The sequence below is a fragment of the Mus caroli genome, chromosome 5 (genome assembly GCF_900094665.2).
Source record: "Mus caroli chromosome 5, CAROLI_EIJ_v1.1, whole genome shotgun sequence".
Taxonomy (NCBI): Eukaryota; Metazoa; Chordata; class Mammalia; order Rodentia; family Muridae; genus Mus; species Mus caroli.
Window position 1 is genome coordinate 130,426,032 of NC_034574.1, and position 11,614 is coordinate 130,437,645.

An 11,614-nucleotide genomic window follows, 5' to 3' on the forward strand; every position below is an offset into this window, starting at 1 on the left:
GGCAGGGGCAGGGGCAGGGGCAGGGGCAGGGGCAGGGGCAGGGGCAGGGGCAGGGGCAGGTTTGCACCACCATGTCATGTTTTTTATGTGGTGCTGGGGATGAAACGCAGGGATTTGTGCATATAAAGAACATCTCTGTCCTCTGAAACCCTCCCCAGTTGTCTCCCACTTCCTCCTCCTCTACTTCATTTTTCCCAGCAGGGTTTTGGTTTAGGGTCTTGTACATGCTAGCAGTCATGTGCTCTCTACCACAGGGTCCATCTGGGGTCCATCTAGCCCATCTGGCCAGCCTTCTTCCTCGTTTATGTCTCGTGTGTAAGCTTCATCTTTACCCTGTTCTCAATATGTGGGTTGCCTTTCCATCTCCGAACCCGAACCTTCTCAGACTCACAGGCTCTTCTAGCATCACTATGCACGCGTGTAGGGAATGTGCAGTTATGCCTGTAGTGTCTTTCTCACTTGCCCTCCATCTTTTTGAGGCAGGGTCTCTGACTGAACCTGGAGCCCACCAGTTGGCTACACTGGCTGGCTGCTGAGTCCTGGACACCTTCTTTCTCCCCCTCCCAGTGCTGGTATCATAGGTGCTTACTGACATGTCCAGCTTTTTACATGGGTATTGGGGATCTGAACACGGGTCTTTGGGCTCACGTGAAGAAAACTTTACATTCTGAGCCATCTTCTCGGGCTGCATCTCACCTTTCCTAGTACTTCAGCACGCCCAAGTTCCCCCAGCCCACTCCTCCACTCAACTCCTTCTACATATATAGTGTGCACTGCAACAGAACAGACCTTCTTGGGCAAGACCTGCAGCAGCACCCGGGTGTTATAAGCGATGGGCTTAGCTTTGCCTAGGGGAAGAGAAAGTGGTTTCTAGGAAGTATGGCAAAGTCACTGGGTGCAGGGTTAGGAGACTGGATGACAGTCGCCAGGAAACAATCTCACCTGTGTGGGTTCCCCTCGGTCCATTTTGTCTCCAGTTCCCAGCTGCCCGTATCTGTTATTTCCCTGCATAAAGATCCGGCCAAATTCATCTACCAGGCCAAGGTGATTATAGCCAAGAGCACAGAAGAGGACCTAGGGAGGTCAAGACAGCAAGAGCAAGTGAGCCAGCCACTCTGTTCCCCAGGAAACTCAGCTCCAGAACTGCCCCCTAGCCAATCCCATTTGGCCTCCTCTCCCTGAGTCCTCCTGCCCCACCCACATCTAATCTTCCAACCCTGGAGCCCAACCTCTGCTCTGCACCAGCCTACGCTGCCCCGCCATCCTCCACACCAGCATCCTACCTTGGCAGGCAGGGAGAGAGCCAGTGGCATCTGGTGGTCCAGAGGGTCAAAGGCTTGAAGGGTCCCAAAGAGATCACGATACACCCCGGGGGTATGCACCTCAAAATACACTCCCCCCTGGTCTGGGGGGTCAGGAGCCCTCAGCTCAGCAGCTTTAGGCACCTGTCTCCTAGGGATTAAAGTCCCACCTGTGATGGTAAAAGCTGAATGATTGCAGGAAGTCTCATACAATCAACACATCAGCTCTGATACCTGGGAGCCATAGTCTCCCTTAGGATGCCCTAAGGAGTTTGAGTGTATGGAGGGATCTGCCCAGGATTGGAATCTTAAGAGAGAGAGAGATAGTAGTTGTTTTTAAAATTTCACTGTGTGTGTTATGTGGTGTATGTATGTGTGTGTTATGTGATGTATGCAGGTGTGTGTTATGTGATGTATGTATGCATGTGTTATGTGATGTATGTATGTGTGTTATGTGATGTATGCATGTGTGTTATGTGATGTATGTACATGTGTGTGTTACGTGATGTATGTATGTGTGTTATGTGATGTATGTATGTGTGTGTGTATGTGTGTGTGTGTATGTGTGTGTGTGTATGTGTGTGTGTGATGTATGTGTATATAGGTATGGCATGTATATACCACAGCATTCGTATCAAAGTCAGAGGGCAACTTCAGGTGTCAGTATGTGCCTTCCACCTTATTTGAGGTAGAGTTGCTTGCTGTTTTGATGCCAGACTGGCTGTCCGACAAGTTTACAGGGACCCGGTCCCCATCTCTGCCTTTGGATCCTGCTCTGTGTGTGTTCTGGGGGCTTGGATTTATCCTCAACCTTGCACAACAAGTACTTTCCCCACGGAACCATTTCCCCAAGCCTTGGAGGTACTTCTTACCCGTGATATAGAGGGTGCTGCTCTGGTTGGAAGCCATGCAGGTCACACGCAGGTGAGGCAGGCATCGAGACACCTTCCTGAGGGCTAACTGCACTGTATAGGAGCGTGGCTGGTCCAGCTGGGTCTCATTCACAACCAAGGAGTAGATCTTTCCTTCCTCTGAGGGGTATGAAGGGAGGCATACCATTACATGGAGGAAGAGATTCATCAATAGCCAGATAAACATCCCATGGGATACTCAACAGAAACGCTGCCTGCCTTAGAGTAGAGTGACAAGGGAAAGAGTGGAGGGCCAATGAGATGACCACGTGGGTAAAAGCACTTGTGACAAATAAGTTCAACTGCTGAAACCCATGGTGGGAATAGACCATAAGTCCTGAAAGTTGTCCTCTGATTTCCTCATGTACATATGACAGGTGCATGCCTGCATACATACAAACACACACACGTGTGTGTGTGTGTGAGCTCAAACACACACGCGCACGCACACACACACACACACACACACACACACACAGGGGGGAAGTATGATGACACATGCCACTTGGGAGGCAGACACAAGCAGACCTCTGTGAGCCCAAGGAAAACATGATCTACACTGTAAGTTCTGGGCTAGCAAACTGAACTACTTAGTGAGACTCTGTCTCAACAACAACAGAAATAAAATAAGGAGAAAGAAAGAATAGAAAGGGGAAAGGGAAAAAGAGAGAGAATAGCTCCCAGCCCCCCAGGCTTCAACCCTGAAAATTAAACAGGAGGTACGTCAGCATGAGAGATGAATGGAGAGCAGACCTAGTGATTAGCTGGGTCTTAATTTGAGTGCTGGGAAGAACGAAGCCTGGCTATTTAGGTTCCCGCCTGGCATTCGGAAGTCCACGGGGTCTCAGCCTCTAGGACTGAGGACACTGGGAAAGTGTGCAATTTGGGGTCTAGGTAAAGTACCTCACATGGAGGTTAGAAGGAGATTGGATTTTTAAAATCAGATATTCATTAGAATAGTGCTTTCCAAACTACTTAAAAAGCGTTGTAATATCGTGGGCACACATGCATGCCACAGTGCATGCACAGAAGCTGGAGGACAGCCTCCGGTGTTGGTCCTTACCTTTTAACCTGTCTGTGTTACAGTCTCACCCCTGCCACTAGACATGCTGACTAGCCTGAGGGCTTAGGGATTCTCCTGTCTCCATCTTGACTCTCACCATGACTACCAATGCAAGTCTGGCCTTTACATTGGTTCTGGGAATCCATGCTCATCTCATGCTTGTTACCCAATGTACCATCTACGCCACACTCCTGTTTTGTTTCTGAAACAAGGTCTCATATAGATTGCCTCAACTTCTCTATGTAGCTTAAGAAGAACCTCAAATTCAGACTCCCCGGCCTCCACCTCCCCAGTGCTGGGAGTACAGGCATGTATCCCCACATCCACTTTATGCGGTGCTTCGTGGAGATGGAGCTACATCCGCAGCCTGAGAATTTATCTGAAATTCTATGCGAATTCTAGAACTTTTGCGGTTGAGAGCAGGAGCCGGTAGCAGGTAGAATGCTCTCTGGCAGACCCCTTTCTTTCTCTCCCCTTCTCAGCAGGTCTTGAAGAATTGGCTAGACATTTGCAAACCACAATGTCATACCTGTGAGGAGCAGTAGGGCCCGCTGGGTCTCCTGGCCAACCAGCACAATCTGCTTGAAGCTCATGGAGTGGTGGAATGTCATCTTGAAGACCCGCTGCCCACTGGACTGCAGATAGACCTCCACACAGTCGCAGGCGCGGCTACCGGTGGTGCCCACCACTGCCGGCTGTTCCCGAGTAGCCAAAACATAGAGGTACTTCCGGTAAACCGTGTCACATCTTGGGTCGGACGCAAACTGTGGGACAAGATGATGCTGTCTGGGGACCTAAGGCTCTGGGTGGGAAGAGGCTGGAGCAAGTGGATCATGGGATGGCAAATGAAATGCTTGGGTCCACGGTGAGAGCGTAAGAGTAGTGATCTGACTCAGTGGCAGAAAATTTGCCTAGCATGTGTGGCATCCTGAGTTCAAGTCTCAGTACGAACAAACAAACAACAAGAAAATGATAGATAAATGGATTGCTTTCAGGTGCCCTCCAAGAGGGCAGATGTCTCCTTAAGGGAGAGACTCAGGACAGGTGAGAGGTGAGTCCTCTGAGACCAGAATTTCTCTACTCACATCCTTGGCGCCTCGACACAACACCACGTAGCGGCAGGCCCGCTTCCACTGGATCTGGCCAAGGGTGGAGGAGACCAGAGCATTTTTGAGGAAGAAGAGGGTCCCCACATAGTCAAGAATGAACACGTGGTCCTTTGTGGGTAAGAAGCGGCGGTAGCCATGGGCTAGCATGGGGGCCACACTCTTGCTGAGACATCGGCGGCGTCCTCCGAATGCCTGGAAATACAGGCCCTTTGTATCTGAAGAACAGGAGGGAATGGTTTCAGGGTTGAGATGACAGGAGCGGTGAGAGTCAAAGCTTGGGTGAGGTGGATTTTGTTTTCCAGATACCCTGCTATGGAGATTTTATTTTTACATTCCTAGACTTAGGGACCAGACTCCTTCCTGGGGGTGACACAGAAAACTTGGATTTATACCTTACATCTGCCCCACCTCATCCTGTGCTTCATAGTAAGCAACTCTTTAGACCAACCTTGTAAGGGAGAAAGATATCAAAGGCGCATAAGAATAATGAGAGAAGAAACAGAAAGAAGAGAGATAGGGAAAGCCAAGACAATCCAGCCATCTTCTTTCATCTACGGGTTTCTGGTCAGCTTTCTCTAAACTCTTGTGTGGGGGTTGGGGGAGAGGAGAAGTGGTGATTAGGCAGGGCCTTTCTGAAGTGGAGTATTTGGGTCATTGTTCTCAAGCTGGGGTGATTTTGTCCCTCAGAGACACTGAAGTTGGCACTGCTACCTATTATGTAGTAAATAGGACAACCACCACAAATTATTTTGTCTCTGGCCGGGGAGATGGCTTGGTGGTTAGGTTCTTGCCTTGCAAGGACAAGGACCAGAGTTGAGAGAGATAGGAAAGCCTGGATGGGTTTCTTGGCCTGTCTGCAATTCTGGCCGGGATCCTCTGAGCAAGCTAGTCAGGGAGCCTAGTTTTGGGTTTGACTAGGAGAGTCTGCTTCACAGAACAGAGCATGGAAGGATGCTTGAAGATGCCTCCTGATATCAACCTTGGTGTCTCACGCACACATCCCAATGTGCACATGTGTCTGAACACATGCAAACATGAAAAAAAAAAAGGTATTACCTTCATTTCAGCTGTCATAGTGACAAAAGTCTGGGGAGATAGCTTAGTGTGTAGTTATGTGCTGTGCAAGCATGGGGGACCTGGGTCCAGAGCCCCAGCACCCACGGAGAAGCTGCTGCGGAACCTTTGGAGCCTAGCACGCACTGGCTGGGGAAGGGGAAAGCAGAGGCAGAAGGCTCCCTGCGGCTTGCTGGCCATTCTGTCTAGCCAAAACCAGCAAGCTCCTGGTTCAGTGGAAGAGTCTGTTTCAAAACAGAAGGCAGGGCTGGAGAGAGGGCACAGAGGTTAAGAGCACTGGCCGCTCTTCCAGAGGTCCCGGTTTGGTTCCCAGCTCCCTGGTGGCAGTTCAGAACCATCTGTAACTCCAGGTCCAGATGATCCAATGTCCTCTTCTGGCCTACTTGGCACTTCATGCATGTGGTACACGGACATACATGCAGGCCAAGCACCCATCCACATAAAGTAAAGGTAAATATTTACAAATACATAAGGGAGGGAGCGTCAGAGAGAGGAAGAGAACCAGTGCCAACCTCTGGCTTCCACGTGTGATTGAACTAGCTGACGCACCAGTGTATACACACACACACACACAGACAGAGACAGACAGACAGACAGAGAGAGAGAGAGAGAGAGAGAGAGAGAGAGAGAGAGCGCTAACTCTGATTTAAAAGAAGAAACCCCATGTCTGGGAAATAGGGCTGTCTCTAGGGTTAGACATGGTGCACGCAGGGAGTCATGGCTAACATGGTGATGAAGCTGTGAGTGGGCTGTCTGTCAGAGGGGGGCCTGAGAACCTTGGAGGAAGTACTCCATGGGGCATGCTGGAATCTAACAAGTTTCTTTCAGAAAAAAAGTTGCGGGGGGGGTGGGGGGGGCTGGAGAGATGGCTCAGTGGGTAAGAGCACTGACTGCTCTTCAGAAGGTCCTGAGTTCAAATCGGTGGCTCACAATCACCCCGTTATGAGACCGGGTGCTTTCTTCTGGTGAGTCTGAAGTCAGCTACAGTGTACTTAGATATAATAATAAATAAATCTTTCGGCCAGAGGGAGCAGGGACTGAGGGAGCAGAGTTGACCGGAGCTAGTGGGGCCGACCGGAGTGAGCAGAGGTCCTAAATTCAACTCCCAACAACCACATGAAGGCTCACAACCATCTGTACAGTTACAGTGTACTCACATACATAAAATAAATCTAAAAAAAAAAAAAAGTTTTGTGTGTGTGTGTGCTGCAAAGGTTGCGGGGGTGGGGTGGGGGGAGGGGTGCAAAGATCATCAGATAACTCGATAGAGAAGGAAGTTTCTATAAGGAAGGGCTGAGGCAGAAAGAGGAGGAAGTTACTGAAGGGAAGTGTACAGTTAAGAATGGCAGCTCTCTTCCAGGGCCGGGCACCAGAACCCTGGTCACGGATTCGAGGGCTGAGCCTTCGACAGATGCGCCTCCACACGCCCTCAGCATCACACACTTCATGGAAGTAGTGGCAGGTCTGGCCTAGGGCGACCAAGTCTTTGACTGGGAGGAAGGAGACAATGTGTTCCACCTGTGGAGGAGCAGGAGGGAGGAGGGGGAGTCACAGGGTGCCCCTCAGCCCTGCAGTCACCGTCCTCCCCATAAACCCTAAATGCTCACCAGCTCTGGGGGGAACAACTGAACAGAGATAGGGTTCCCTCTTTCCTTCTTTTCACTCCCAGCCTCCAGGCCACAAGAAGGGCAGCTGCGCTTCACCTGCCAGAGGAGAAAGGACAAGGGTTCAGTGTGTGTGTGTGTATGGGGGGGGGGGGTCATGCCTTTTTTTCCCTGCTGTTCAAATTAGTTTTTTTAAACCCTCCTGCTTTGGGGTTCATCCAATTCCAACCCTATGCTAGCAAATCCAGCCCTCCCATCTCTCTGCAGGACCTGGGTCTTCATCCCTCCCTTGCCTGCCTTATTCCTGGACCTGTCCCTGGACTTCTTGCTGCTAGTCAACTCCCTGCCCTTCCCTTGCCTGGCCACCCCCCTCACCCTGAGCCCCTCCTCCTGTCTGCACAGCCTGGTCAATTTTTTCAGCTTCTGTCTCCGGCTTCTCCTCACCATCCTGACTGGCCCCTCCCTGCTCCTGCCCTCATCTCTCCAGGCCCCTCGGCTGCCCAGGCCCCAGGCCCCCGTCCCCGCTGCCTTCCCCACACCATGTCCCCAGTCTAGGCTTGGGGGGCCTCAAGGGCCGCTCTATCATCTAGGCCCCACCCCCATGGAGTCTGGGACACATAAACCTTTTTGTGACCTCACTGTCCAGCAACTGTGACCTATTCTCCTTAGCCTGACCCCAGAGGTAGCTTCTGGGTTCTCGCTCAGATATGGCTGCCAGAGGGCTCATGGGATACATGTTTTATTGGAGATATAAAGAGTGAACTATTGATAGATGGTAAGTCCTTCCTCTTCTAGGAAGTAGTAGTAGACTCTCTCAGCTTTCAGTTGAACTCTGAAGAGAAAAACTGAGAACTCCTAAGTAGTATCGGGCTTCCAGGGGATTTGTATCTCCAGGGTACAAAGCCAAAAAAAGGATAGAGCTGGCTGTATGAGCCAGCTCATGAGTCCCTGGGTTTGATTCCTCACACCAGATAAAGCCCAATATGGCCGTGCACACTTGCAATCCCAGCACTCGGGAAGTGGAAGCAGGGGAATGAAGAAAGGGGTCCAAGGTCATTGTTGGCTACGTAATGCATTTGAGGCCTCTCTGCATTACTGCATTACATGAGACATTATCTCAATAAAATAAAACGTTGGCCGACAAAGACAATGGAGAAAGGGGGACCCCACCTCTAACTTTCTGCACACAGAAGCAAGGTGCATGCAAGAACAACTGAGTATCAATTCTTTAGTCTCATTGAGAACAAGTCCAGAGTTATGCGTTGCTTCCTCGATGGCCAGCGGCCTGGTTGCATCAGGAGAGGACAAGCTAATGAGGCGAGGGGAGGGGGAGGAGGGTGAATGAGCTCTGGAGGTCAGGGCACCCTCCACTTGGCGTTTCCTGTGGAGTGACATACTGTCCAGATAAGGTAGCATCTGATAGGTAGGGGGAGGTCTACACCAATAAATGAAGGAACTATGGCTCTCCCAGGAGCTCAAAAGGACTTAATCCTGTTAGACAACCAGTGCAAAAACGCGCAGCAGATCCATTGATTGACTCTGGCCAGCTGTTTCTCACCCACACCAGCTCCGTCATCTGGGTTAACCAGGAGATGCAGCTCCTGGGCAGGGCACATGCTTAACATGTGTGTGGCTTTGGATCCCAACCCCTGCTTTCTTATGGTAACTAGCAAACAGCTACTTTGGGAACCTAAGAACCTAAGAAGGGGTTTTAATGATGAAGAAGAATTCTGTTACATCCATAGTGTGTGTGTGTGTGTGTGTGTGTGTGCAGGCGCGCACGTGTGCGTGTGCTATGTAGCACACAGGTGGAGGTCAGCTTGAGAGCTGTTTCTCTCTTCCTAACCTGTGGGTCCTGGGGATAGAACATTCCTTTACCCTCTGAGCATTTATTCAGTCCAAATTTTAAGTGTTACTTTTTGAGACAGAATCTCACTATGTATCTCTGGCTATCCTAAAACTCAGTATATAGGGTTAGGGTTAGGGTTAGGGTTAGGCTGTGAGTTAGGCTGGCCCTGAACTCACAGATCCACCTGCTTCTGCCTCCTGATTACTGGGACTAAAGGAGTGCACCGCTACATCCAACTTTTTGGTTTTTTTTAAAGACTTACTTAGTGGTGGTTGCACGCCTTTCATCCCAGCACTTGGGAGGCAGAGGCAGGCGGATTTCTGAGTTCGAGGCCAGCCTGGTCTACAAAGTGAGTTCCAGGACAGCCAGGGCTATACAAAGAAACCCTGTCTCAAAAACCAAAAAAAAAAAAAATTTACTTTGTGTGTGTGTGTGTATGTGTTGCGTGCATGTATGAGTACCATATAAATGCCTGGATGCCATGGAACTGGGAGTTCAGAGGGCTGTGAGCTGCCATGTGGCTGCTGTGAATCCCATCTGGGTCCTCTGCAAGAGCAGCAAGTGCTCACAGCTTCTCAGATCTCTCTCCCCAGACTCCTAAGGTTTAATTTCTTTTTAATTGTGTTTGCCTGTGTGTACGGGTGGAGGAATGTGCCTGTGAGTCCAATGCCTGTGGTGGCCAGAAGAGAGACCTGGGCGGCCGGGAGCAGGAGATCCAAGTTGTTGTGAGCCACTCTCTTGGGTGCTTAGAACAGAAGTAGACCAATATACATTATTGGCCAGCTAAACTCGCTCTCCAGCCCCCAGTCTCTAATACTTTAGTGTCTAGGCATATCAGTATAGCAGGAATGACCAGAGATGAGAGAGCAACTTCAGTTACTGGTGGTCAGGCAACACGGAAAGCAGACATGGTCTTCTGTCACTACACAAGATCTTAAGCTCTCTAAGCGAGCCCTGCATGAGGGTGCACACCTATAACCCCAGCACTTGAGAGGTGGTAACCGTCAGGAGTTGTTCATGGTCACTCCTAGCTACATCACCCGTTAGAGGCCAGCTAGAACTAGAGGAGACCTTGTCTCCGAAAGCCAGTCTCCCTCTTTCCTTTAGGTCACCATGCCACCCACATTGAGAAAAAAAGACTGAAATTACGGGGCCATGTTAGCCACAGCTACAGCCACATTGGTAAGCTGTGGAGGCACCCCAGAGCGAAAGGGGGATGCTTAGTGGCACGCCTCACCACAGGATTAACCTTGGAAGAGCCGAGGCGATTAAGGGTGTTGGGGTGCCTGTTTCTTAATGACTAGAAGCCACACAGGGAGGTTCATTAAACGCTAACATTCTTCTAAAAGCAAATCTCAAGGAAAAAAAAAACCTACTCTTTTACTACTACCTCTCACATCTAGGACTCCTTCCTGTATCTCAAGAAGTTTTCTGGGTTTTTTGTTTGTTTTTTAAAAAGGTTAGTTTTGAGTTATGTAGTCCAGGCTTGCCTGGAATTGACCTCGAAGTCCTGATCCTTCTGCCTCCTCTTTTTAAGAACTGTCACGACAGGCTCATGCCACCACACCCAGCTTCAAATAAGAGGTTTTCCAATAGACAAAGTCTGTTATGAAAGTATGTGTGGGGGAGTTCTACGTGGAGGTCTGAGATTTGTCCAGCTTCCCTTTCCTCATTTATAAAAAACGGAGGTCTTAGCTGGGCGATGATGATGCACGCCTTTAGTCCCAGCATTGGGGAGACACAGGCAGGAGGAGCTCTGAGTTCAAGGCCAGCCTGGTCTACAGAGCAAGTTTCAGGACAGCCAGGGCTACACAGAGAAATAAATCCTGTCTCGGAAAAGCAACAAACAAAAAACCCCCAAAGATCTTGTTCTAGAGGCCATGAGATCCTTCGCAGTCTCTAAAGTTTGGTCTGGCCATCACAAGTCTTCTCGAGGGGGACTTTGGCAGGTCTGACGACTTTCCCTCTCTGAACTGGAAACCCCCTCACCAGTCAACCCCAGCATTCCCATTAGGGACTCAAGACTGCGCAGGAGGAAATGGTCCCTTCTGTTGAGACAACAGCCTGAGTGCTGAGTGGGGCATCCCTCGCCCTTCCTCACTTCTCGGATGCTGGTTTGCTCCCCAGTAAACACAGCTAGCACCCAACCCTAACCCTGCACTGTCAGGCCGCCCAGCGCGCGCCTTTTACGATCTTTACCTGCATCTCAAAAATTCTAGCTCACCCACCTCCTTCTGTCTAGCGAATGGAGCACCTCCTAGCCCATGCTATTGGTAGGCAGAACCGTCCCTCAGAGAAGAGGCCGGGACAGGTTTCTTTTGTAGGTTCTAATTGGTCTTCTTCACAGTCACTCGCCTAGATCTAGACTGCAATTGGTCTTGGTTGAAAAAGCAGGTTTGTGGTCTCTGGGTCTCTAATACCCTAAAGTTGAGACCTGTAGTCCCCGCCTCCTGGGCGGGTCTCATTGGATCCATCTCCAGCCTCGAGAGTTGTGATTGGATGTCGCTGCGCGGGGCGGGCCGACCAGGAACCGCGGCCGTTGGCGGGGTGCTCCTCTCTCACCCCTCCCTTCCCTCAGTGTAATCTAGAATTGGGAGGCTCCACCCCCTGCCGTTTTCTGATTGGGCACTTCTAACGCGTCTCTGGTTCATGATTGGCCCGCGGAGTTCCTGACCCTCGCTTCCTCCCTTCAGTGGCGACTAC

At 50.4% G+C, this 11,614-nt stretch overlaps 1 protein-coding gene and 1 pseudogene across 2 annotated transcripts in view; one reads left to right on the plus strand and one right to left on the minus strand.

Annotated features, from left to right (window-relative positions):
• Positions 1-829, plus strand: part of LOC110294096 — a 3,439-nt pseudogene extending 2,610 nt beyond the window's left edge.
• Positions 1-7,625, minus strand: part of Fbxo24 (F-box protein 24) — a 13,100-nt gene extending 5,475 nt beyond the window's left edge. Inside the window, exons 1-8 of one of the 2 annotated variants that reach the window (XM_021161925.2) lie at positions 7,438-7,625; positions 7,066-7,161; positions 6,793-6,976; positions 4,361-4,599; positions 3,805-4,039; positions 2,174-2,332; positions 1,284-1,405; positions 943-1,074 (exon numbers count right to left, since the gene is read on the minus strand). In XM_021161925.2, the coding sequence (XP_021017584.1) occupies positions 943-1,074; positions 1,284-1,405; positions 2,174-2,332; positions 3,805-4,039; positions 4,361-4,599; positions 6,793-6,976; positions 7,066-7,161; positions 7,438-7,509 (1,239 nt within the window). In that variant the 5' untranslated portion in view covers positions 7,510-7,625. The remainder of the gene's footprint in view (positions 1-942; positions 1,075-1,283; positions 1,406-2,173; positions 2,333-3,804; positions 4,040-4,360; positions 4,600-6,792; positions 6,977-7,065; positions 7,162-7,437) is intronic. The other variant, XM_021161926.1, reaches the window with a different exon arrangement.
• Positions 7,626-11,614: the final 3,989 nt, after the last annotated feature.